Here is a 25,868-nt window from a genome sequence, read left to right on the forward strand (position 1 = left end):
TAGGTCAGGGATAAATTCAGACCCAGTAAATATGAGATGCCTCTAACTTCAACTTTCCAAAGGGCTCTCTTGTGACTTCAAGAGATGTGTACTGTGAAGCCTGTCTAGAACTACAGCCCTGCTACCCAGCAGTAATGTTTTGATAACTGAAGCCATGAAAACAGCAACATAATTGGCTAAGATACGGAGAGGCCAAGTCTATAAAATTTTTTTTCCTTCTGAGAATGATTTCTTTTTTCTTCATTTAGAGACAGGGTCTTACTATGTTGCCCAAGCTGGCCTTGAATTCCTGGGCTCAAGCAATCCTCCTGCCTCAGGCTGCCAAGTAACTAGGACTAAAGCAGTGTGCCACTGTGCCCGGCTTTAAGAGTGATTTCATTCACATCCATGTGTCAGAAACAAAGGAATGCTGGCATTCAATAAGCAATATGGAAGATGGAATAAGACAGCTTTTATTAATCAAGAATGTCTTCTACCTTGCTTGTCTGATGAACTCCTGAAAGTTTTCCATATTCACCCCATCCTCCTCTTCTTCAACTTTCTTCTTTGATTTCTTTTCAGCCATTTGTTCTGTTTCCTACCCAGTGCCCAAACCCCACAGAAAAACAAGATAAAACTGACTCCTAATAAATATGCACTTCATCATGTACTTTCAATAGCCTTGAGTTAATCTGTCCTTATAATAAAGACATTTAATTCTTGTATGTACTTTTGCGACCTATAAATTTGATATATTACTCTTGGCCATGATTTTGTAAAACACTGTGAAATTCCCAAGTAAAAGTTGCAGAATGAACGTAAATTTTAATCATGTTTTTACTTTCTACTTATACAGCACATTGATTAAAGAGCTTTTTATAGTAGCTTGGTAATATCTATGATCACCCTTGTAGCTTTAACAATATGACAACAGACACAGTATTTTGTTCCAATTAGGAAAGACAGATCTTGGAAGGTACTCTTATACCAGCTTCCATATTGAATAAATTCTTCACTTATATAAGACATAACAAAATTCTCAACAGATCTGGAGTAAATTGTGGCTATGAGTTTGGTGCACTGATATTCTACTAACAATTCCATGCAACTTTAGAAAAGCCATTTAAATTTCTGTCAGCTTTTCCTTCTGCAAACTGATCAACCTCCCAAACACAAACACCCGAAATGATATTTTTAATGCATTCTGAGATCCCGGGATATAGAATGCTTTCTAAAATATTCTAACTAAATAGTGTATTTCTTGGGCTTTACTGTAAAATTCTGTTACTGTATAAGATGTTTTAAAGATGAAAGTATAACTTGCTCAAGAAAGAATATGTCATCGTATTCAATCCACAGCTCAAATTTGTTCTCAAATGGTCAATTTGCCACTTTCTACAGGAACTAACAACCGTGCAGACTCACACAGCCTAGGATTCATCTCCCTGCTCAAATGGAATATGCCTTTTGATAAGAATTAAGAATTATCTATGGCCACTGGGCCTTCAGAAGTAATTAATACATAGTTTTTCAGACCAGCTGGGTTAAGGTGTGGGGTCCTACTTCCTCTAACAGTAATACACAAGGGATGGTGATGACAGAGAACAGAAGAAGAAGGTCTCCATCCAGCTGGACAGAGGCTTCTATCCAGTCTGTTTCTGACTGTGTATGGCAATCCAAAGCACAAGACTAACAGATAAAAGACTTACCTTGTTGTATATGATGATAAAGTCACCCAGCTGGTGGGCCAGGATTCTTCTGCGTTCCAGAAGTGTCAATCGTCGGCTGGGTAATACCATCCTCAGTGAATGCTGGAGGTTATTTGATGCTCGCTTGAGGAAACGAACAACCAGCTCCTATAAATTAAAGAGTCAGGGGAGAAAAAAAAAGGGGGGATGGTGCTAAGCAACAGAAGACAAGCTACAAGGGGATTATATAACAGAGATGTAATAAGACGTATATTACAAATTTCAACAAACAAGACCCAGAGCAAACAGGTTAGATATAAAAAGGATACAGAAAGACAAAACAAAAATGAAAGAAACTTATTCCCTTCCCTCAATAAGCTGGCAATCAGAAAATTTAAATCAAGTATGTATGTAAATAACTATGTAATACAGTAGTAGTTGTAAAAGCACCATAGTACATACACAAACAGTATTATTTAGGGAAAGGTAGCATTCAAAGACAGGTAGTAGAAACCAAAACTGTGGAAGTAGATGAAAGTATCAAAGGTGAGAAGACAGAGAATACAGAAATATTCATATTTAGAGATAGAAAAGATGAGGAAGAATCAGGAAAAAAAAAAAAAAAAGAACAGGTTAGAAACATCAGAAACATAGAAAACCAGGAGAAAATAGGCTGGGCATGGTGGCTCACACCTGTAATTCTAGCACTTTGGGAAGCTGAGGGGGGCAGATCACTTGAGGTCAGGAGTTCGAGATCAGCCTGGCCAACATGGCAAAATCCCATTTCTACAAAAAATACAAAAATTAGCCGGATGTGGTGGCACACACCTGTAATCTCCGCTACTCAGGAGGCTGAGGTATGAGAATCAATTGAACCCAGGAGGCAGAAACCTGGCCAAGATCACGCCACTGCACTCCAGCCTGGGCAACAAAGCAGGATTCCATTTCAAAAAAGAAGAAAATTAAGAGAAAATAGTGTCATGGAGGCCAACTGAAGAAAGGGTTCCATGTCAAATGCTTCCAAGAGGCTGGATCTGGAAAGGCTCACTACAAAGACAAGGCCTTGGATCTGACCACTGAGGGATAATTTCAAGAAAACAGTTTTAATAAAGAGAGTACAAGAAGACATTAAGAAAATGCATGGGTAATGAAAAATATACGTGAAGAGTAGAAACTAATGACTTTAAAAGTGTCCTGATTAAGGCAAAGAAAGAACTATCACAGTAGTTTGAAAGGTAATAGCTTTTTTTCTTCCTGAAGGATAAGCGAGCTTTTAGAGTTGGGGGTTGTCAAGGAGGGCACAGTGGAAAATTACTAAGGGAAAGAAAGAATACATCTCACTGAAGATGGAGGCAAAGGATTTTGAAATCTGAACAGATACCAATCAGATTACTGATAAAATCATAAATGTTTCAAAGAGAGATTTTATAAGGCCAAGAGTCTTAAAGATGTTGTTGTCCAAAAACCACAATAAAACTGCCTTCAGATGATAGATCTGGGGACGTTCTGTTGAGGTGCCTTCTGTGAGTTATGAGATAAGGAATCTCTAACCTAAGCTGGAGCAGAGAGGCCAGCTCTACATCTAGCTTCCTCAAAAGCAAGACTAGGGTTTGCGCACGTGCGCGCTCTCTCTCTCTCTCTCGCTCTCTCTCTCTCTCTCTCTCTCTCCTCTCTCTCTCTTTATACACACACACACACACACACACACACACACACCCCTTTTTTTTTTTTTGAGACGGAATCTTGCTCTGTCACCCAAGCTGAAGTGCAGTAGTGTGATCTCGGCTCACTGCAACCTCCACCTCCCAGGTTCAAGTGATTCCCCTGCCTCAGCCTCCCAAGTAGCTGGGACTACAGGTGCGCACTACCACACCCAGCTAATTTTTTTGTGTTTTAGTAGAGATGGAGTTTCACCATGTTGGCCAGGCTGGTTTCAAACTCCTGACCTCAACTGATCCACCAGCCTCAGCCTCCCAAACTGCTGGGATTACAGGCATGAGCCACCGCATCCAGCCTAGATATATTTTCAAGAAAGAATTCACAGAACTGGTATTAAGTTTTGCAGTGATATCCCCAATATTCTTGTAGAAAGCCCCAAAGAAATACTGTGTGAATTCCAAGCCAGCATCTGCAGTGGTTATTCTTTTTTAAACTATATTTTTTCTTCTTGAATTTGATTCTGGTTCATTGTCCTTTGGTGCCAATGCACTCCAGCGTAAATGAAACAGCCTCATAACCAGAGGGCTGAATTTCATAGTTCTACTCTGCTGTCTTTACTATAGGGTGGTTTAAGCTGTTACATTAAAACATTATTTTTTTCACAGTGGAGCAGACGAACTGACTCTCAAAAAGACAGTTTCAATTTTCCACTTGGAAAGAGCAGAGCTAACATTTTCCACTGACGGCTGAAGGATTATTCACAATACACAAGGTTTTATCTCTGGGTTCCATTGGCTACTTTAAATTCATAAGTTGTTTTCTGGGATAACCAACATGTTTTTACAATAAGCCTGGCATAAAGACTTGCCTTTTGTATGTGGAGGACTAAAAATTACAGTAAGGTCCCCACTGAGCGGAACAAAGAATGCAGCTGTCTCAGACTCAAAGGCCCCTCTCCTTTTGGTGACAAATCCCTGTTATTAAAAAGAATATGGGGCTGGGTACAGTGGCTCATGCCTGTAATCCCAGCAGTTTGGGAGGCCAAGGTGGGTGGATCACCTAAGGTCAGGAGTTCGAGACCAGCCTGACCAACATGGAGAAACTCCGTCACTACTAAAAATACAAAATTAGCCAGGCTTGGTGGTGCATGCCTGTAATCCCAGCTACTCGGGAGGCTGAGGCAGGAGAATAGCTTGAACCCAGGAGGCGGAGGTTGCAGTGAGCTGAGATCGCGCCACTGCACTCCAGCCTGGGCGACAGAGCAAGACTCCATCTGAAAAAAAAAAAAAAAAAAACTGAAGGGCTGTGGCTTCTTCTATAAGCTCTGACCTTACCAAACAGCTTAAAGCTCCCCATCATACCGATTCATACACACAAAACTGTCCTAGAATACTGAATCCCAGGAATGCTCAAATGACTGATATACAGTAAAAATGATTATGCAAGTTTGATTCTAGCAATCTAAGAATCTTACGAGGTTACAACTAGTAAAGTAAAAAATACCAACTTGGAGGATGGTGCATTCTGACAGGGCCTATGATAAGGTGATGACTTTCAAAGAGCTAATTTGACTCCTCAGGACTGAAAATAAATGCTTTACGATGCATGAAACCAATGGAGGAGCAAGTAATGTACATCTGTGTTTAAGTTCCAGTTTCATCACGTACAACCTGTGGAACTTTGGCTTCTCGAGGTCTTTGTTTGCTTATCTGTGAAACAGGGATAATAATGCCTACCTAGAATTAATAATATGTGAGGTTGCTTGAGAAAAGACTGTAAATTGTTATTCTTTCCAAGGGCTTTGCACAAGGCTTCACATCCAACGAGAAATCAATTTCCATTTCAAAGTGAAATACATTGATGCTTCACTACGTGGTGTAATGAACATAGCTCCAGGTCAAAGATTTGCTTCATGTTGAAGTATTAAGAAATCTAAAAACTTTCTTATGTAATAATTCTTTCACCAGAAAAATACATTGCACTTTACCTTAACAGAAAAAAAAAAAAAAGCAGAAAGAAGAAAGAAAAAGGGAAAGTAAAAAAGTTCCAATAAGAAGAGTCTCACCATCTGTTCATCCTCTTTGGCAGCCCAACTGGCACTGAACGTCTGACCTCCACTGTCTTTCATCAGGCGAATTTGAACATGCTGGAGATAGGCAGAGAATGCTATTCGGGCCTGCACTTTGCTATAGAAATCCAAAACAACATACTGTTATGCAATGGAAGTGTAAACCTACAAAATGTGTACTTGCTTCTCTCAAAGTGACCTTTGAGGATCCTCCTATTATGATGGCTAAGAAATATGAAACCCATCTTACAGCCTGTGAATAATGATTCCTTCTAAGTAGTACATGAGGGTTTTTTAAATTTCCTATTAAAAGAATCAGAGATGAAGAATCCTATTTATTTTCTCATTATTAGCATGAGGGAAAAAAACAAGAATAGAAAATTAAATTTCCTACTCAAACCTTCTCTTTGAATTTTTTTTTTTTTTTTTTTTTTTTGAGACAGGGTCTCATTCTGTCACCCAGGCTGCAATGTAGTGGCGGAATCTCAGCTCATTGCAACCTCCATCCTGCTGCATTCATGCGATTCTTGTGCCTCAGCCACCCGAGGAGCTGGAATTACAGGTGCACACCAACACACCCAGCTCATTTTTGTATTTTCAGTAGAGACGGGGTTTCACCATGTTAGCCAAACTGGTCTCGAACTCCTGGCCTCAAGTGATCTACCTGCCTTGGCCTCCCAAAGTGCTGGGATTACATACAGGCCTGAGTCACTGTGCCTGACCCTCTCTGAACTTTTTAACAACTTTCTTGGGGGAACAGACAAGAGAAGTACTGAATCTTCACAAAAACCACTGTATTAATGAGAAATTTTTTTTACATTTGGAGGTCCTTAAGAACATATCAGTTAGTGCAAAAGTGTGGATTTTGCAATGGCAATTAATATTTCTAGTATATAAAAGTGTCCAAAGCAGGAAATAGATAAATCCTATAAAGGAACTCTTAAGGCCAAATTTAAGGCCACACTGTTCTCAACTACAAGATGGAATGGCTGGAGTCCAGAACAAATGAGGGAGGTCCAACAGAGTTTGGCATAGATAAACTGACGGGCCAGGCAGGACAAGCCCAGATATTCAGTGGGCAAAAGAAACCCTCAAGTCTTGTGAAAAGCACCTCAGCAATATTATTAAAGAACCCAGCTATTTTCTGCCTGGTAGCCTAGGCTGGAAACAAGGAAATCTGATCAAGCTATAGTCTGGAAGACAGAAGTACCAGAGAGACACTGATGATTTTCACCTCAGCTGCTATTCATGGCAGATCTGTTTTCTTTCAGGCAAGATTTTGGTTACTTCAGCTGATTGGCCTTCTGACACTGTAGCCAAAATAATATCACCGAAGATTAGGGCCCAATACAAACTTTGCTTACAATCCTCGCCCATGCAATATCACTGAATGCTTTCTATTGACTGTTTTCACAAGGTTAGGAGGTAGAATTTGGATAGAGGAAGCTGGAAATCATAAGAGGGCTCCAGTCTAGCTTCCACGTGTGTGCTGGAGCATTGGAGGGCAAGGGAGTCAGGCTGGAGAGTAGATTTGCTTTTGAGAGCTTAATACATAAGAGCTTCAGAATATGAACTATGAATAAGGCTAGATCTTTGTTACTAGTAGGGATGGTTTTTACGGGAGCATAATATGGTTTTGAAATAATACATTTACATTTACATTTTCTTTTTTTTTCTTTTAAGACAGAGTTTTGCTCTTGTCACCCAGGCTGGAGTGCAGTGGCGTGATCTCGGTTCACTGCAACCTCTGCCTCCCAGGTTCAAGCGATTCTCCCGCCTCAGCCTCCCAAGTGGCTGAGATTACAGGTGCTCACTACCATGCCAGCTATTTTTTGTATTTTAGGAGAGATGGAGTTTCACTGTGTTGATCAGGTTGGTCTCAAACTCAGGTGATCCACCCACCTCAGCCCCCCAAAGCACTGGGATTACAGGTATGAGCCACTATGCCTGGCCATAAATGTAGATTTTCAACTGTTCCTCAAAGACAATAATTATACTCTTGTTTACCCAGAGAGCATATACCACTTTACCCTGAACCAATCCTATAAGCTTTGTCTCCACAACAAATTATTCTCAAGTCAAAATAAATTTAAAAGATCATCAGTTTGGGTCAATAAATTCACCTACAATATAATGAACAAGAAATAGCACGTTTCAGACACCTTCGAATGTAGCAGAGTATCCAATTCCACTGATTGATCCCTTTATGTGAAAACCTGAGGATCTTTTAAATAAGGGGATTACTGCTCATAAGTTGAGACTTCAATCATTGTTTTGTTGTGAATCACTGTTGCAAAGCAAATGAACAAGTATTGAGGTTTCCATTTCTATAAACCTCACGAATGTTAATTCTGAGACTGTCTCTGAGGTATTGGACACATTGTTCAGCTGGTCACTTGCAACAAACCCCCCAAAAAGATGAAAGAATGAAAACCAGAATGATTTACACCAAAGAAACCAATTTTAAAAAACAAAAGGTTACGCATATGCCCAGTATATAAGATATACAATAATGAGGCAATGTTTAGAGTTCTGAACCCTGGCTGTGGACCTTCCCCAAACCCCTAAGCAGCCTCTGAGACACTTCACCGAACAATGAGCAGCTTTAGGGAACACAATCTGAAAACCACTGATTGACACTAACATACCCTGCAATTTTAACAGTTTACTCATTCAAAGTGAGAGCCACAAGATTCGTGAAGAAATCATTTATTTCTACAACAACTAAGCAGAATGTTATTGCTGGAAAGGACCTTAGAATACAGTCCACTGGTTATCAAATGCTCTATTTTCAATTCAGTGAAATCTTTTTTCCCTCTAGGAAGAAGTTTGAAAAAATACTTGTCTAACTCCATACCTTGGATTGACAGAAAAGGAAACTGAGGCCTAGAGAAGCTCTTTGACTTGCCTATGACCACACAGCAAGTTGGTGGCACTAAAACAGACAGAGCCCAGGTCTTCTGACTGAGTTTAGTGTATTCTCCACTGACAGCACTATTCTTACTCTCCATGACACTGTTGCAAATCTTAACTCTATCCCATGGTACTCCAATTCAGACTTTCAGTATAAGAACTGGTCTCTAATTTAGAAATAAAGACTCTCCTGCATAAATGCCTAATATTCCTAGCTCTTAAACGTCTATCAACTTCATTCATCCCATAGCACTTTCTTTCTGACTTATAGGAAGAGATATTCCCTCCTCTGGCCTCTTCCCACCTTCCTTTAGGACTCTTCTCTACCAATATATCCATTTCTGCATTTCTAATCCTCTTATCTGCAAATCCTTCCTCTTAGTCTATAAACAAGCTCCAGAATCTCTTTTCAAAAGAAAAAAAAAAAAGGCCGGGCGCGGTGGCTCACGCCTGTAATCCCAGCACTTTGGGAGGCCGAGACGGGCGGATCACGAGGTCAGGAGATCGAGACCATCCTGGCTAACACGCTGAAACCCCATCTCTACTAAAAAAATACAAAAACTAGCTGGGTGCGGTGGCGGGCGCCTGTAGTCCCAGCTGCACGGGAGGCTGAGGCAGGAGAATGGCATGAACCTGGGAGGCGGAGCTTGCAGTGAGTGGAGATCACACCACTGCACTCCAGCCTGGGCGACAGAGCGAGACTCCGTCTCAAAAAAAAAAAGAAAAAAAAGAAAAAGAAAAAAAAAATCCATTTCTTTTAGCTGGCTGTCTCCCTGATGCATTCTTACCTTCCTTTCACTGCCAAACCCTTAGAAAGTTACTTCACACTTGCTTTCTTATTTTCTCTGCTCACAACTGCTCTTCCACCTACTCAGCTGGCCCTAGGTCACAAATCCAGAAGTCTCTTTTCACTATTCATCTAACTTGGGCTGTTTGAGGCTCTACAGACCTGAAACGCTCATTCTGCAGCTTTTACCATACTACTCCTTTCCGATGTTATGTCTATTGCTCTAACTGCTACTTCTTGATCTTTTTACTGACTTACCCATTGAACAGTGGTATTCCCCAGGGCTCAATTCTCTCTTTTTTATCCTTGCTGAACCAAATAACTTTGTGAACAATCTTACCCATTCTGAAGACTTTACCTATCAACTATACAATCCTGTTTAACCTTGACCAACAAAGCTGTATTTTCACCTGTCTATTGGACATCAACCCAGAATACTTCCTTACTACATCTTAAATCAAACTCATTGTTTTTATCATGAAACCAACTCCTATGTTCCTTATATTGACCGAAGGCACTACCGAGTTTCCAAATGTGAAAAACTTAGTCTCATCAATTTTACTTTGCAAATTTTACTAAGTCCATCCCATTCTCTCCATTCCTAAAGCCATTACTCTGATCAAGACCTTCATCTTCCTGGCTCTGGACAATTCTAACAGTTCCTAAATCACCCCCTGCCTTTAGTTTCACTATCCCACAATGCAAGCACGATCGATTTACTTTCTAAAACAAGATCTCATCATATCATTTATCTGCTTAAAAGTCATCTAGAAAATAAAGCTCAGGCTCCTCTTACAGCCCTTCACAATCTAACGACATCCAATTTTTTAGTCTCATTTCTTACCATGCTTTTCTCCCCATGTAATTCTTCTAGTCTGTATTTTGTAAACACACCAAGCTCATTATGATGTCTGGGCCTTTGTACTTGCTATTCTGTTGGGAATGTTCTGCCTCCTAATATTCACAGGACTGACTCCTCATCATTCAGGACTTACCTCAAAGGTTACCTCTTCATGCCAGATCACTGCAATTAAGTAACTCTGCCCAATTACATTCTAACATTATACCATCTTATTGTCCTGACAGCATTTCTCATGACCTGAAATGACCTTGTTTCTTTGGTGACTGTCAGTCTTCCCTACTAGACTGTAAGCTCCAGGCCTCTCTTGGTCCCCATAGTAATGTGAAATGGCCTAGCACAATTCTTGGCATAGGGCAGGTGCTCAATAAAAACTCACTGAGGGACTTAATTAATGACTGTATTATCACACCTCTATGTCTCTCTCTTTTTTTTTTTTTTTTAAGATGGAGTTTCACTCTTGTTGCCCAGGCTGGAGGACAATGGCACAATCTTGGCTCACAGCAAACTCCACTTCCCGGGTTCAAGCAATTCTCCTGCCTCATCCTCCCTAGTAGCTGGGACTACAGGCATGTGCCACCACACCCGGCTAATTTTGTATTTTTAGTAGAGACGGGGGTTTCTCCATATTGGTCAGACTGGTCTCGAACTCCTGATCTTAGGTGATCCAACCGCCTCGGCCTCACAAAGTGCTGGGATTACAGGTGTGAGACACCACGCCTGGCCACCTCTATGTGTTTATTGCCTCTACCTAGCACCCCCACACTTAACCATCACTTCCCAAAGCTCCTGAAACCCTACTCATCAGTCAAGGCCTGATTCCAATTTTCCCTCCTTCATAATGCCTTTCTAGCCCTGCCAAGCCAGACCAATCACTCTTTTTCTATGACCTAAGACCACTTTGTTTGTAGTGGGGCCATGGCCTAAGCTCTCTGTCTCTGATACTAAACCACGAGCTGCTTGAGCTCCTTGTCTCAGTTACCTTATACTCAGTGACTGACACAAATGCCCAACCAATGAGACCCGGGTTTGTATCATAGCTCTACTTTAGACAAGTTACCTAACCTCTCCAAGGCTCAGTTTCCTTAATGATAGCAATGTCTAATCACAGTCATTATTTCATAGGACTTCTGTAAATATTAAATGAAAAATGACTGTAAAACCACTAAAATAGTACCTGGTACACAGTACAAGTTAGCTGTTATCAGTTTTACTAATATAATTATAAAAGATACTTACCTAAGATTGCCGTTATCTTGAAGAACCTGCATCAGGTTAAATTTAGGCTCCAGCTCCTGAGTCTCAAGTTTGCAGCACCGTTCACCTTTTTTACTCCATTCACGAACTTTCACGGAATTTTCTTTGGGTGTATTTTCTACCAAAGTTGTCAATGAGGGTGTATCTTTGGCTTGATTTTCTCTAAGAAATCCTGCAGACTCCTCCTGGGAAGCTTCCTGTTCTTCATCTTCATTCTCTAACGCGACTTCTTCCTCCTCTTCACTCTCTGTCTCAGTTTTAACATTCATTTCAGCTGGTTGGGTAATCACTAAATGCGAAGAATCACTAATGTTGCTGAAAAAAGGATTAAATGTTCCTCTCTCCCAATACCTTCCTTTTTTCTTTTTAGTAAAAGCCCATTTCTAAACCAAACCACAAACAAGGCACAGAATTAATAGCAACCACATGTCACTCTCTCATCTCATATATTCTCTTATTTATTTTTGTTTTTATTATCATTTTTTGCGACAGGTTCTCACTCTGTTGCCCAGGCTGGAGGGCAGTGGCAGGATCTTGGCTCATTATAGCTCGACGTCCTGGGGTCAAGTAGTCCTCCCACCTCAGCCTTCCAAGTACTTGGGACTATAGGCACATGTGACCATACCCAGCTAATTTTTGTATTTTTTGTAGAGACAGGATTTTGCCAGATTGCCTAGGCTGGTCTTGAACTCCTGGGCCCAAGCGATCCGCCCACCTCCGCCTCCTAAAGTGCTGGGATTATAGGCATGAGGCACCATGCCTGGCCTAATCTTACATATTCTAAAACCTATTAATAATCTTCATTAAAGTATATATTTTTCATCATACTCTCATCATGGCTCTTTCACAACTTAAGGCAAAAAATAAAAAACCAAAAACCCTTGGCTTAGTAATTTCTACAGTGTGTTAAGAGATTTTTTAAAAAGCACCCTTCCTGGAGGTATAAAGAACAGGGGAATATCTTTGTATCCTATGTTTATTCATTACCCTTCTCTACCACGTTGTACGTTCTATGAGGACAGAGACCGTATGTTTTTTATTTACCAGCAAAACCTCAGTGACTAACATGCTGCCTGATACAGATGTTCAACAAAGGAGGGAAGGGAAGAAAAAAAGGAAATCAGTATATCAGTCAATTATAAATAGACCTACAACATTGTAGAAGCTGGGAGAGAAAGAAATTCCACTTTGTCTGAAATATGCCATTCAGCAATGTTAAAGAATGAACTGAACTTACCTAATTATAAAAAACCTAAACAGCAATGCTCAGGATTCCATTAAACTCAGGCTAATATTATTCCTAGAGTACCAGGTATTTGTATGATGCTGACATAAGAGCAAAGGCCAAAATGTATGTGTTTCAGATAGTCTTAAATACAAATATTATAGAGTGGAAGGTTTAAAAACTTAAGACTTTGTTGAAATTAAGTTTCAGAGAAAAAAACTATACAAAAAAGGTGTATGTGATCAGGAAGATTCTGACTCATAAAATACTGAGTAAGCAGCTGGTTAACTCAGTCTGGCAGGATCCAGATAAGGGAGTTTGGTGAAAGCTCACCAGCAGGTACCTGGGTATTTTGGCCTCATTGCCCTCAATCTGCTACTCCGTCGTCTACGTTTTCGCACCTCCAGAGACAGGAGCTTCCTCTCGTAAAGTGCAGCATGCAGCTTGGCCTTTGAATTCAGGCTCTCTATCTTCAATTCTGGCGCTCCATCAGCAGTCATTCTAGGGGAAAAGCAACATGGTAGCTACGACCTTCAGAAAGTTCTCTTTCATTCCAAGGCTATGCTTGCCAGAATTCCGTAATGCTGACACACCGGACATGGTAACTCAAGTGAATTCTAAAAGTTTGACAGATAAAGAGGAACACTAGAATCTACGTTAAAACCTCACTAGTGACCCATTTGAATTTACTAAATATTCTGAAAAAGATATGTGGCTAAAGACAATGTTTAAGACCTTTAAGTATTCAGTGATACTGATTATTACTTTACTGCAGGGATTATAAAGTGCCACCCAACACCTTATGCTTAAAATACTTTATACCTTAAAAATGACAACATTTTAATTCTTAAGTTGAGTGGTGGCAAATGGTGTTTGTTTCATTTCTATCCATTATAACTTACTCAGCATTTTATAAACATACTTTTGAACGTATATAAAATCTAAACAATATATATTTAGCAGAGGTTCAGATGAAGAGAAGAAAGGCTGATGATCTGTGAATATGCGAGGGAGCACCGAGTTGACTGAGACACATAGAGGCAGAGGCACAGACAAGGGAAAGAAGCAGAGATAGGACAAGGCCAAATACATCAGGTCAAGAATGAGAAATGGGATGTGGAAAGGGGGCTGGCACCAGATACATTAGGCATTAAAGTAAGACAAATCACAAATCAGGGAGTGAATGATATGAGGCCCAATCTATACAAGGACTGAGCAAAATACAGGAGAGGCAGCCATAACCAAGTCATCAAAGAGAGGGCTCTGGGTCACCAGGTCAGAAAAGCAGTATCTGTATCAGTGACTGAAATCACGTAGCCAACTCTCTACGCCCAACCTCAAAATCTAATCGGTTGGCTCTGACCTCTCTAGAACTCAAAGTGTGTTCCCTTTGAGGTCAAGAAATCATCCTAACTCCTCTGGGAGTTTTTAGTCTCTGAATATAATAAAAAAGGCTGTGTCATTTGGTCTATTTAGGACCTTTTTGATAGGGATTTCTGGGTGGATGGAATGGATGGTAAGTCTTTTGGAGGCTTTGTCTCCAGAGTAGGACACAGAGCCAAAAGCAGGAAGGTCCTGCCACTGGGAGCAGAAATGGGAAGCAAATCAACGAACTTTAAAAATAGTTCAAATGTATTTTATCAGAGTCCCAAAGAGTAAACACACACACACACACACACAAACACACGCACATCCACACAAACACACAGAGAGAGAGAGATAGAAATAAACTTTTAGCCACTTCAATAATAAAGAAAATAAAATAAATCTGATAGAAAAATAAAATCATTTAAACAATGTATTTAATAATGTCTGGCTAACTTGGTCAATTTTGTATTTTTTTTTAACTTGGTCAAATTTGAAAACCGTATGGACAAACATGGGCATAGTTTAACACCAACATCGTTATCTCAAAACACACAAACTCTCTCTCCAAAGACATGTCTCTTAAAAACTTAATGTGGTTGGAGACAATTTAATGTCTGAGGTCATTCTAATTAAATGAGTGGAAGTTAATTCAACACCCTAATAAATTAAAGCCCAGTGTTTACGTTCATGAAGCACTGTTCATTAAAAAAACAAGAGTTTATATTGTCTACATTATACTGTCTACATTGTCAAGAACTCCATTCTTTAGGAAAAAAAGAGATTTCTTTTTATCAACAAAAACTCAAAAAATAAACTTTTGAAAACATGAATGCTAAAAGCTCAGAGATATGGAGAAGCTACTACAAATCTCTTTCTCTAAAGATATTTTAAAATAACAACTAGGAACTAAGAGATCCTGGATAAACAGATAAATCCTAAATAGTACAAGGGATGGAGGACAGGGAATGTTGGGTAAAGTATGAATCCGATAGGCCAGAATAATAGTTCTCTGAGGGCAAGGACCATGTTTGTCTTGTATCACTGTATCTTAGATGCTTATGAGACAGTCCAGCACACAGCTGACTTGCCATAAATATTGGTTAATAAACAACTGAATTTCCTAAAAATGAGTTAATTATCTTTTAGCTACGTCTTTTTCATTTACTTTTTCCAACTATTTATTTATTTACTTATTTATTTTTGAGATGGAGTCTCCCTCTGTCGCCCAGGCTGGAGTGCAGTGGCACCATCTCGACTCACTGCAACCTCTGCCTCCTGGGTTCAAGCAATTCTCCTGCCTCAGCCTCCCGGGTAGCTGGGACTACAGGCATGTGCCACCACGCATGGCTAATTTTTTGTATTTTTAGTAGAGATGGGGTTTCACTGTATTGGCCAGGATGGTCTCGATCTCCTGACCTCTTGATCCGCCCGCCTCAGCCTCCCAAAATGCTAGGATTACAGGTGTGAGCCACCACGCCCGGCCCCCAACATTTTTTTTTTTTTGAAATATTTAAACAAAAGTTTAAAGAATTGTGCAGTGAACAACCATATACCTACCTACCACCTAGTTTCTACAATTAACATTTTACTATACTTTGTTTTATTACGTATATATCCAATCATACATCCCTCCATCCATACATCAATCTATCTAGTTTTTAAAGCAATTCAAAGTTAGAGACATCACGGCATTTTGCTCCTAAACATTTCAACATGCATATCATTACTATCTAGAGTTCAATAATTGTTTTATAGAACTGTGTTTGGTAAGCTAAAAGTTACGTACAGTGACATATCCAAATATTAAATGTCCACTTAATGAGTTCTGACAAATGTCTAGAGCTTTATAACCTAAACTCTTAACATTACTATCAACGGGGCGGAGCAAGATGGCCGAATAGGAACAGCTCCAGTCTCCAACTCCCAGCGGGAGCGACACAGAAGACCGGTGATTTCTGCATTTTCAACTGAGGTACTGGGGTCATCTCACTGGGGAGTGCCGGACAATTGGTGCTGGTCAGCTGCTGCAGCCCGACCAGTGAGAGCTGAAGCAGGGCGAGGCATTGCCTCACCTGGGAAGCGCAAGGGGGAAGGGAATCCCTTTTCCTAGCCAGGGGAACTGAGACACACAACACCTGGAAAATCGGGTAATTCTCACCCCAATACTGCACTTTAAGCAAACGGGCACACCAGGAGATTATACCCACACCTGGCCGGGAGGGTCCCACAGCCACGGAGCTTCCCTCATTGCTAGCACAGCAGTCTGCGATCTAACCGAAACGGCAGCAACGAGGCTGGGGGAGGGGCGCCCGCCATTGCTGAGGCTTAAGTAGGTAAACAAAGCCTCTGGGAAGCTCGAACTGGGTGGAGCTCACAGCAGCTCAAGGAAACCTGCCTGTCTCTGTAGACTCCACTTCTGGGGACAGGGCACAGCTAAACAACAAAAGGGGAAGCAGCAGAGGCCTGTGCAGAGGCGAACGACTCTGTCTGACAGCTTTGAAGAGAGCAGTGGATCTCCCAACACGGAGGTTGAGATCTGAGAACGGACAGACTGCCTGCTCAAGTGGGTCCCTGACCCCTGAGTAGCCTAACTGGGAGACAACCCCCACTAGGGGCACTCTGACACTAGGGGCAGTCTGACACCCCACACCTCACAGGGTGGAGTACACCCCTGAGAGGAAGCTTCCAAAGTAAGAATCAGACAGGTACACTCACTGTTCAGCAATATTCTATCTTCTGCAACCTCTGCTGCTGATACCCAGGCAAACAGGGTCTGGAGTGGACCTCAAGCAATCTCCAACAGACCTGCAGCTGAGGGTCCTGACTGTTAGAAGGAAAACTATCAAACAGGAAGAACACCTATACCAAAACCCCATCAGTAAGTCACCATCATCAAAGACCAGAGGCAGATAAAACCACGAAGATGGGGAAGAAGCAGGGCAGAAAAGCTGGAAATTCAAGAAATAAGAGCGCATCTCCCCTGCAAAGAAGCGCAGCTCATCGCCAGCAACGGATCAAAGCTGGTCAGAGAATGACTTTGACGAAATGAGAGAAGAACGCTTCAGTCCATCAAACTTCTCAGAGCTAAAGGAGGAATTACGTACCCAACACAAAGATGCTAAAAATCTTGAAAAAAGAGTGGAAGAATTGATAGCTAGAATAATTAATGCAGAGAAGGTCATAAATGAAATGACAGAGATGAAAACCATGACACGAGAAATACGTGACAAATCCGCAAGCTTCAGTAACCGACTCGATCAACTGGAAGAAAGAGTATCAGCGATTGAGGATCAAATGAATGAAATGAAGCGAGAAGAGAAACCAAAAGAAAAAAGAAGAAAAAGAAATGAACAAAGCCTGCAAGAAGTATGGGATTATGTAAAAAGACCAAATCTACGTCTGATTGGGGTGCCTGAAAGTGAGGGGGAAAATGGAACCAAGTTGGAAAACACTCTTCAGGATATCATACAGGAGAACTTCCCCAACCTAGTAGGGCAGGCCAACATTCAAATTCAGGAAATACAGAGAACGCCACAAAGATACTCCTCCAGAAGAGCAACTCCAAGACACATAATTGCCAGATTCACCAAAGTTGAAATGAAGGAAAAAATCTTAAGGGCAGCCAGAGAGAAAGGTCGGGTTACCCACAAAGGGAAGCCCATCAGACTAATAGCAGACCTCTCGGCAGAAACTCTACAAGCCAGAAGAGAGTGGGGGCCAATATTCAACGTTCTTAAAGAAAAGAATTTTAAACCCAGAATTTCATATCCAGCCAAACTAAGTGTCATCAGTGAAGGAGAAATAAAATCCTTTACAGATAAGCAAATGCTTAGAGATTTTGTCACCACCAGGCCTGCCTTACAAGAGACCCTGAAGGAAGCCCTAAACATGGAAAGGAACAACCGGTACCAGCCATTGCAAAAACATGCCAAAATGTAAAGATCATCGAGGCTAGGAAGAAACTGCATCAACTAACGAGCAAAATAACCAGTTAATATCATAATGGCAGGATCAAGTCACACATAACAATATTAAACTTAAATGTTAATGGACTAAATGCTCCAATTAAAAGACACAGACTGGCAAACTGGATAAAGAGTCAAGACCCATCAGTCTGCTGTATTCAGGAGACCCATCTCACATGCAGAGACATACATAGGCTCAAAATAAAGGGATGGAGGAAGATCTACCAAGCAAATGGAGAACAAAAAAAAGCAGGGGTTGCAATACTAGTCTCTGATAAAACAGACTTTAAACCATCAAAGATCAAAAGAGACAAAGAAGGCCATTACATAATGGTAAAGGGATCAATTCAACAGGAAGAGCTAACTATCCTAAATATATATGCACCCAATACAGGAGCACCCAAATTCATAAAGCAAGTCTTTAGAGACTTACAAAGAGACTTAGACTCCCATACAATAATAATAGGAGACTTCAACACTCCACTGTCAACATTAGACAGATCAACGAGACAGAAAGTTAACAAGGATATCCAGGAATTGAACTCATCTCTGCACCAAGCGGACCTAATAGACATCTATAGAACTCTCCACCCCAAATCAACAGAATATACATTCTTCTCAGCACCACATCGCACTTATTCCAAAATTGACCACATAATTGGAAGTAAAGCACTCCTTAGCAAATGTAAAAGAACAGAAATTATAACAAACTGTCTCTCAGACCACAGTGCAATCAAACTAGAACTCAGGACTAAGAAACTCAATCAAAACCGCTCAACTACATGGAAACTGAACAACCTGCTCCTGAATGACTACTGGGTACATAACGAAATGAAGGCAGAAATAAAGATGTTCTTTGAAACCAATGAGAACAAAGATACAACATACCAGAATCTCTGGGACACATTTAAAGCAGTGTGTAGAGGGAAATTTATAGCACTAAATGCCCACAAGAGAAAGCTGGAAAGATCTAAAATTGACATTCTAACATCACAATTAAAAGAACTGGAGAAGCAAGAGCAAACACATTCAAAAGCTAGCAGAAGGCAAGAAATAACTAAGATCAGAGCAGAACTGAAGGAGACAGAGACACAAAAAACCCTCCAAAAAATCAATGAATCCAGGAGTTGGTTTTTTGAAAAAAATCAACAAAATTGACAGACCGCTAGCAAGACTAATAAAGAAGAAAAGAGAGAAGAAAATAGATGCAATAAAAAATGATAAAGGGGATATCACCACTGACCCCACAGAAATACAAACTACCATCAGAGAATACTATAAACACCTCTACACAAATCAACTAGAAAATCTAGAAGAAATGGATAATTTCCTGGACACTTACACTCTTCCAAGACTAAACCAGGAAGAAGTTGAATCCCTGAATAGACCAATAGCAGGCTCTGAAATTCAGGCAATAATTAATAGCCTACCAACCAAAAAAAGTCCAGGACCAGACGGATTCACAGCTGAATTCTAACAGAGGTACAAGGAGGAGCTGGTAGCATTACTTCTGAAACTATTCCAATCAATTGAAAAAGAGAGAATCCTCCCTAACTCATTTTATGAGGCCAACATCATCCTGATACCAAAGCCTGGCAGAGACACAACAAAAAAAGAGAATTTTAGACCAATATCCCTGATGAACATCGATGCAAAAATTCTCAATAAAATACTGGCAAAATGGATTCAGCAGCACATCAAAAAGCTTATCCACCATGATCAAGTGGGCTTCATCCCTGGGATGCAAGGCTGGTTCAACATTCGCAAATCAATAAACGTAATCCAGCATATAAACAGAACCAAAGACAAGAACCACATGATTATCTCAATAGATGCAGAAAAGGCTTTTGACAAAATTCAACAGCCCTTCATGCTAAAAACGCTCAATAAATTCGATATTGATGGAACGTACCTCAAAATAATAAGAGCTATTTATGACAAACCCACAGCCAATATCATACTGAATGGGCAAAAACTGGAAAAATTCCCTTTGAAAACTGGCACAAGACAGGGATGCTCTCTCTCACCACTCCTATTCAACATAGTGTTGGAAGTTCTGGCTAGGGCAATCAGGCAAGAGAAAGAAATCAAGGGTATTCAGTTAGGAAAAGAAGAAGTCAAAACGTCCCTGTTTGCAGATGACATGACTGTATAGTTAGAAAACCCCATTGTCTCAGCCCAAAATCTCCTTAAGCTGATAAGCAACTTCAGCAAAGTCTCAGGATACAAAATTAATGTGCAAAAATTACAAGCATTCTTATACACCAGTAACAGACAAACAGAGAGCCAAATCAGGAATGAACTTCCATTCACAATTGCTTCAAAGAGAATCAAATACCTAGGAATCCAACTTACAAGGGATGTAAAGGACCTCTTCAAGGAGAACTACAAACCACTGCTCAGTGAAATCAAAGAGGACACTAACAAATGGAAGAACATACCATGCTCATGGATAGGAAGAACCAATATCGTGAAAATGGCCATACTGCCCAAGGTTATTTATAGATTCAATGCCATCCCCATCAAGCTACCAATGAGTTTCTTCACAGAATTGGAAAAAACGGCTTTAAAGTTCATACGGAACCAAAAAAGAGCCCGCATTGCCAAGACAATCCTAAGTCATAAGAACAAAGCTGGAGGCATCACGCTACCTGACTTCAAACTATACTACAAGGCTACAGTAACCAAAACAGCATGGTACTGGTACCAAAACAGAGATATAGACCAATGGAACAGAACAGAGTCCTCAGAAATAATACCACACATCTACAGCCATCTGATCTTTGACAAACCTGACAGAAACAAGAAATGGGGAAAGGATTCCCTATTTAATAAATGGGTGCTGGGAAAATTGGCTAGCCATAAGTAGAAAGCTGAAACTGGATCCTTTCCTTACTCCTTATATGAAAATTAATTCAAGATGGATTAGAGACTTAAATGTTAGACCTAATACCATAAAAACCCTAGAAGAAAACCTAGGTAGTACCATTCAGGACATAGGCATGGGCAAGGACTTCATGTCTAAAACACCAAAAGCAACGGCAGCAAAAGCCAAAATTGACAAATGGGATCTAATTAAACTAAAGAGCTTCTGCACAGCAAAAGAAACTACCATCAGAGTGAACAGGCAACCTACAGAATGGGAGAAAATTTTTGCAATCTACTCATCTGACAAAGGGCTAATATCCAGAATCTACAAAGAACTCAAACAAATTACAAGAAAAAAACAACCCCATCAAAAAGTGGACAAAGGATATGAACAGACATTTCTCAAAAGAAGACATTCATACAGCCAACAGACACATGAAAAAATGCTCATCATCACTCGCCATCAGAGAAATGCAAATCAAAACCACAATGAGATACCATCTCACACCAGTTAGAATGGCAATCATTAAAAAGTCAGGAAACAACAGGTGCTGGAGAGGATGTGGAGAAATAGGAACACTTTTACACTGTTGGTGGGATTGTAAACTAGTTCAACCATTATGGAAAACAGTATGGCGATTCCTCAAGGATCTAGAACTAGATGTACCATATGACCCAGCCATCCCACTACTGGGTATATACCCAAAGGATTATAAATCATGCTGCTATAAAGACACATGCACACCCATGTTTACTGCGGCACTATTCACAATAGCAAAGACTTGGAATCAACCCAAATGTCCATCTGTGACAGACTGGATTAAGAAAATGTGGCACATATACACCATGGAATATTATGCAGCCATAAAAAAGGAGAGTTTGCGTCCTTTGTAGGGACATGGATGCAGCTGGAAACCATCATTCTTAGCAAACTATCACAAGAACAGAAAACCAAACACTGCATGTTCTCACTCATAGGTGGGAACTGAACAATGACATCACTTGGACTCGGGAAGGGGAACATCACACATCGGGGCCTATCATGGGGAGGGGAGGGGGGGAGGGATTGCATTGGGAGTTATACCTGATATAAATGACGAATTGATGGGTGCTGACGAGTTGATGGGTGCAGCACACCAACATGGCATAAGTATACATATGTAACAAACCTGCACGTTATGCACATGTACCCTAGAACTTAAATTAAAAAAAAAAAAAGAAACAAAAAAAAATCACTATCACCTGAGAAGTTCTCATGCCACTTCCCACTCAATCCTTCCCTAACGTCCTAAAGGTAATCACAGTTGTGAATTTTTCATCATGTATTAGTTTTACCTGTTCTAGAATTAAATAAAAATGAAACCATACAGTATGAACTGTTTTGCAAGGCTTCTTTCATTCAGCATGCTTTTGAGATTCACTCATGTGTGTATCAGTATTCATCCCATTTTACTTCTGAGCAATAGGTCACCGTCTGAATAACCCACAGTTATCTGCTCTCTTGTTGGACACCTAGGTTGTTTTCTGTTTTGGAGCATTACGAATAAAGCTACTATGAACGTGTTTGTACAAGCCGTTTTTCTTCTATGTAGATCTCAAAGTGAAATTTGTGTATTTCTAACAAACTGCCAGTCTCTTCCTAGAGTGCCTGTACCAGTTTATGCTGTCAACGACGATTTATCACAGTTGTGTTAGTTCCACATCCTTACCGACATTTAGTATTGTCAGTATAGTATCAGCCATTCTGCTAGATGTTCAGTGGTATAATGTGGTCTTAATTTGTCATTCCCTAATAACTAATGTTGTTAAGCACATTTTCATGAGCACATTGGCTACTCATATGTCTTCCTTTTGAAGGGTCTGTTCAAACATTTTACCCTTTTGCAACCAGGTGGACGGTCTTTTTATTATTGAGTTGTGGGAGTTCTTGATAGTTCCTAGATACCAATCCTTTGACAGATATGTTTGATGCGTATTTCCACTCAGTCAGTGGCTTGCCAAATCATCTTCCTAACAGTATCTTATAACAAAGTTTTTAATCTTGAGAAAATATAACATTATTTATGTTTAATTGCTTTCTGTGTCATGTCTAAAAACAGCCAAGCCCAAAGTCACAAAGATATCACGTTTTCTTCAATAGGTTTTATAGTAATACTTTGTATATCTATGAATCATCTCTAATTTCTATGGAAGACAGCGGTTGGGGTTCATTTTTAAAAATATGATATTCAGTTGTTCCATCCCCATTTTAAAAAAATAATTTCCTTTCACCATTGGATTACTTTGACCATATAAATGTGGGTCTATTTCTGGGCTTTCTATTCTGTTTCAATGTGATCAGTTTGCCAATATCTTGAATACTGTACAATTACAGTATTTAGGTCAAGTACTTTAAGTCTTTTTCAAGATTACTTTGGATATTCTGAGTCCTTTGTATTTGAATATAAATTTTTAAATGTTGGTCCATTTCTTTTAAAAAATCCACCAGAATAATGATTGAGATTGCACTGGATCTTTACATCAATTTGAGGAAAATGGCTATTTTAACTATATTAATTCTTCTAATCTACAAATATGGCATATCTCTCCATTTATTTAGGTCTTTTAAAATTTCTTTCAGTATTATTTAATAGTTTTTACTGTATAGGTATTAAACATGTTTTGTTAAATTTATTCCTAAGTATTTCATATTTTCAAATGCTGTTGTAAATATAATTTAAAATTTCATTTTCCAATTATTTACTACTAGTACCTTAAGATACAATTGATTTTAGTATGTTGATCTTGTATCCTAAGACCTTGCTAAGTTCACTTCTGTGTTCTTGTAGTTATAGATGCCTTAGGATTTCTACTAACCTGATTATGTCATCCAAAAATAGACATTTTACTTCCTCCTTTCCAATCTGTGTGCATTTCTTTTTTGCTGTCTTGCTTTACTATACTAACGTACAATGTGAATAAAAGTGGTATGAGTGGACATCTTGCCCTATTACAAATCATACAGAAAAAGCCTTCAATATTTTACTGAATATGATGATAGCAATAGGGTTTTCATGTAAGGCCTTTATCAAATTAAAGAAGTTTCCTTCTATTTCTGATTTGCTGAGTTTTTCTCATAAATATGTGTTGAATTTCATCAGTTGCTTTTTTGGGATATCTAATGAAAAGATAAATCTAGTTTTTCCCCTGTAATAAATATGGTGAATTTCAATGACTAATTTTCAAACGTTAAGCAATACTGGGGAATACTGGGGAAAATCTCAGTCATATGTATTATCCTTTTTATACTGGCAGATTAGATTTGCTAATATTAAAAAATTTTGTGTCTTTGTTCATGAAGGATATTAGCCTGTAATTTTCTCTTCTTCTATTTTAATGTCTTTGTCAGGTTTTGGCATCATAGTCACACTGGTATCATAAGATGAACTGGGAAGTGTCCCTTCCTATATTCTTAAAAGAATCTGTATAAGATTGGTGCTATTATTCCTTGACAGAATTCAAAAGTGAAACCAGAGAGCCCATAGTTTTCTCTACAGGAAAGTTTTTCATTACAAATTCAATTTTCTCAACAGATACAGGGCTTTTCAAAATTTCTACTTCAGCTGGTATCAGTTTTGGTGTTCGCCTCCACATTCCCCCCACCACAAAGAATTGTCATTTCATCTAAGTTGTCAAAGTAATAGAATAAAGTTGCTAATAATATTGCCTTAATAACCTTTTTCCCCACCTTAGTATCCACTTTATGTCTGTTGAATCTATAGTGAAATCCTCTCTTTTCTATCTGATGATATTGGTAATTACTGTCTTTTCTCTTTATTCTAGATCAGTCTACCTAACGGTTTATCAATTATGCTACCTTATCAATGAACACACTTTGGATTTTGTTAATATTCTTTATTGTTTGTTTTATATTTGATTTCTGCCTTTCCTTTCTTCTACTTACTTCTACTACTTTCTTCTACTTACTCTGCTTTTTTCAGTTTCTTAAACATTAGAACACTGATCTCAGTCCTCAGTTTTCTAAGGTAAGCATTTAAACTTATAATTTCCCCCAAAGTACTACTTTCGCTGTAGTGTACATAACTTGACATATTTTTACTATCATTCAGTTCAAAGTATTTTCTAATTTTCCTCATCATTTCTTCTTTGACCCATGGATTATTCAGCAATGTTGTTTAATCCCCACGTATGTGAAGATTTTCTATTGTTACTGATATTCAATTCTATTGTGGCCAAAGAACATACTCTGTATCATTTTAATCCTTTTAAATATATTAGGACTTGTTTCACGCTCCAGCATATGATCTATCATAGGCCAGCTTGCATTTGCTTATACCTTTACAGAGCCCAAAATCCCTATTGATGGCAATATAAAATGAGTGCCAAAAAATGAAGAACAGAACTCAGTGATCTTCATATATTCTTAATGTTTAAAATTTTTTTCTTTTTTCTCAATTTTCAAATTAACAGCAGTATGTTATACGAAGCATATTTCTTGACTCAAAACTAGACAAAACTTATACACCAAGGGTGACTTTCTATTTGGAAACAAGCTACAAACTTGATTTATCTGAGTTTTCCCTTAACTAAATGAGAATCATAATATATTCCTTCTTTAAAGAAAAATTAGATTTATGCTTTAAAGGGCTCTCTGCCTAAATGAAAGTCCACAGGTGTTTTGTATACTTTCAGTTCTGTGGCAAACTAGAAACAGGTTCTCTTCTGTATCATGAGGCACAGAGCTGTGTGCCTCAGCACGTCAAGGCCAAAACACAAACTCTTCCTTGAATCTAACATGATAGTAGTTTCAAAATCTCATTGATTCTCTTACACAGCTAAACGAGAATACCATCTTCAGTTAGAATAGTATACCTGTAGTTATAGTGAAGTAAATCTCAAACTTAGTTTGTAACAAGTGGCCACAAAACACTTTTTCAATAGAAAAAAAAATGTATGTTACTATTCGGGCTGAACCAAACTAAAAATGGTTATATAAGGTATTATGCTTAGTCTGTGCATGGTCACATATTATGCACATGGAAAGAATTGCTCAACTTTTAAAAGGCAGTTACCGTGTTCTTCCTGTCAATACGCTTCTTCTTGGGTTTCCCCTACAGAAGCAGAAAGGACAACTGGGTTAGAGAATGCTATTCAGATAGGCTCTCCTGAGTTCACACACACATGCATGCACTCCAGACATGTTTCATACAGAAACTCAACATGAAATTAGGC

At 39.3% G+C, this 25,868-nt stretch overlaps 1 protein-coding gene across 26 annotated transcripts in view; it reads right to left on the reverse strand.

The window, feature by feature from the left end:
- The window catches only part of TTLL5 (tubulin tyrosine ligase like 5), a 311,462-nt gene that overhangs the window by 189,608 nt on the left and 95,986 nt on the right, over window positions 1-25,868 (reverse strand). For 19 of the 26 annotated variants that reach the window (XR_004431492.1, XM_033187358.1, XM_033187354.1 and 16 more), the window contains 6 exons: window positions 25,709-25,747; window positions 12,779-12,936; window positions 11,193-11,499; window positions 5,392-5,512; window positions 1,689-1,835; window positions 477-577 (listed from right to left, as the gene is read on the reverse strand). Coding sequence is in view for 25 of the 26 variants with exons in the window: in XM_033187358.1 (XP_033043249.1) it covers window positions 477-577; window positions 1,689-1,835; window positions 5,392-5,512; window positions 11,193-11,499; window positions 12,779-12,936; window positions 25,709-25,747 (873 nt within the window). In the remaining variant the exon portion in view is untranslated. The remainder of the gene's footprint in view (window positions 1-476; window positions 578-1,688; window positions 1,836-5,391; window positions 5,513-11,192; window positions 11,500-12,778; window positions 12,937-25,708; window positions 25,748-25,868) is intronic. The other 7 variants (XM_033187360.1, XM_033187367.1, XM_033187363.1 and 4 more) reach the window with 2 other exon arrangements.

The sequence above is a fragment of the Trachypithecus francoisi genome, unplaced genomic scaffold (assembly GCF_009764315.1).
Source record: "Trachypithecus francoisi isolate TF-2019V2 unplaced genomic scaffold, Tfra_2.0 Lachesis_group3, whole genome shotgun sequence".
NCBI classification, from domain to species: domain Eukaryota; kingdom Metazoa; phylum Chordata; class Mammalia; order Primates; family Cercopithecidae; genus Trachypithecus; species Trachypithecus francoisi.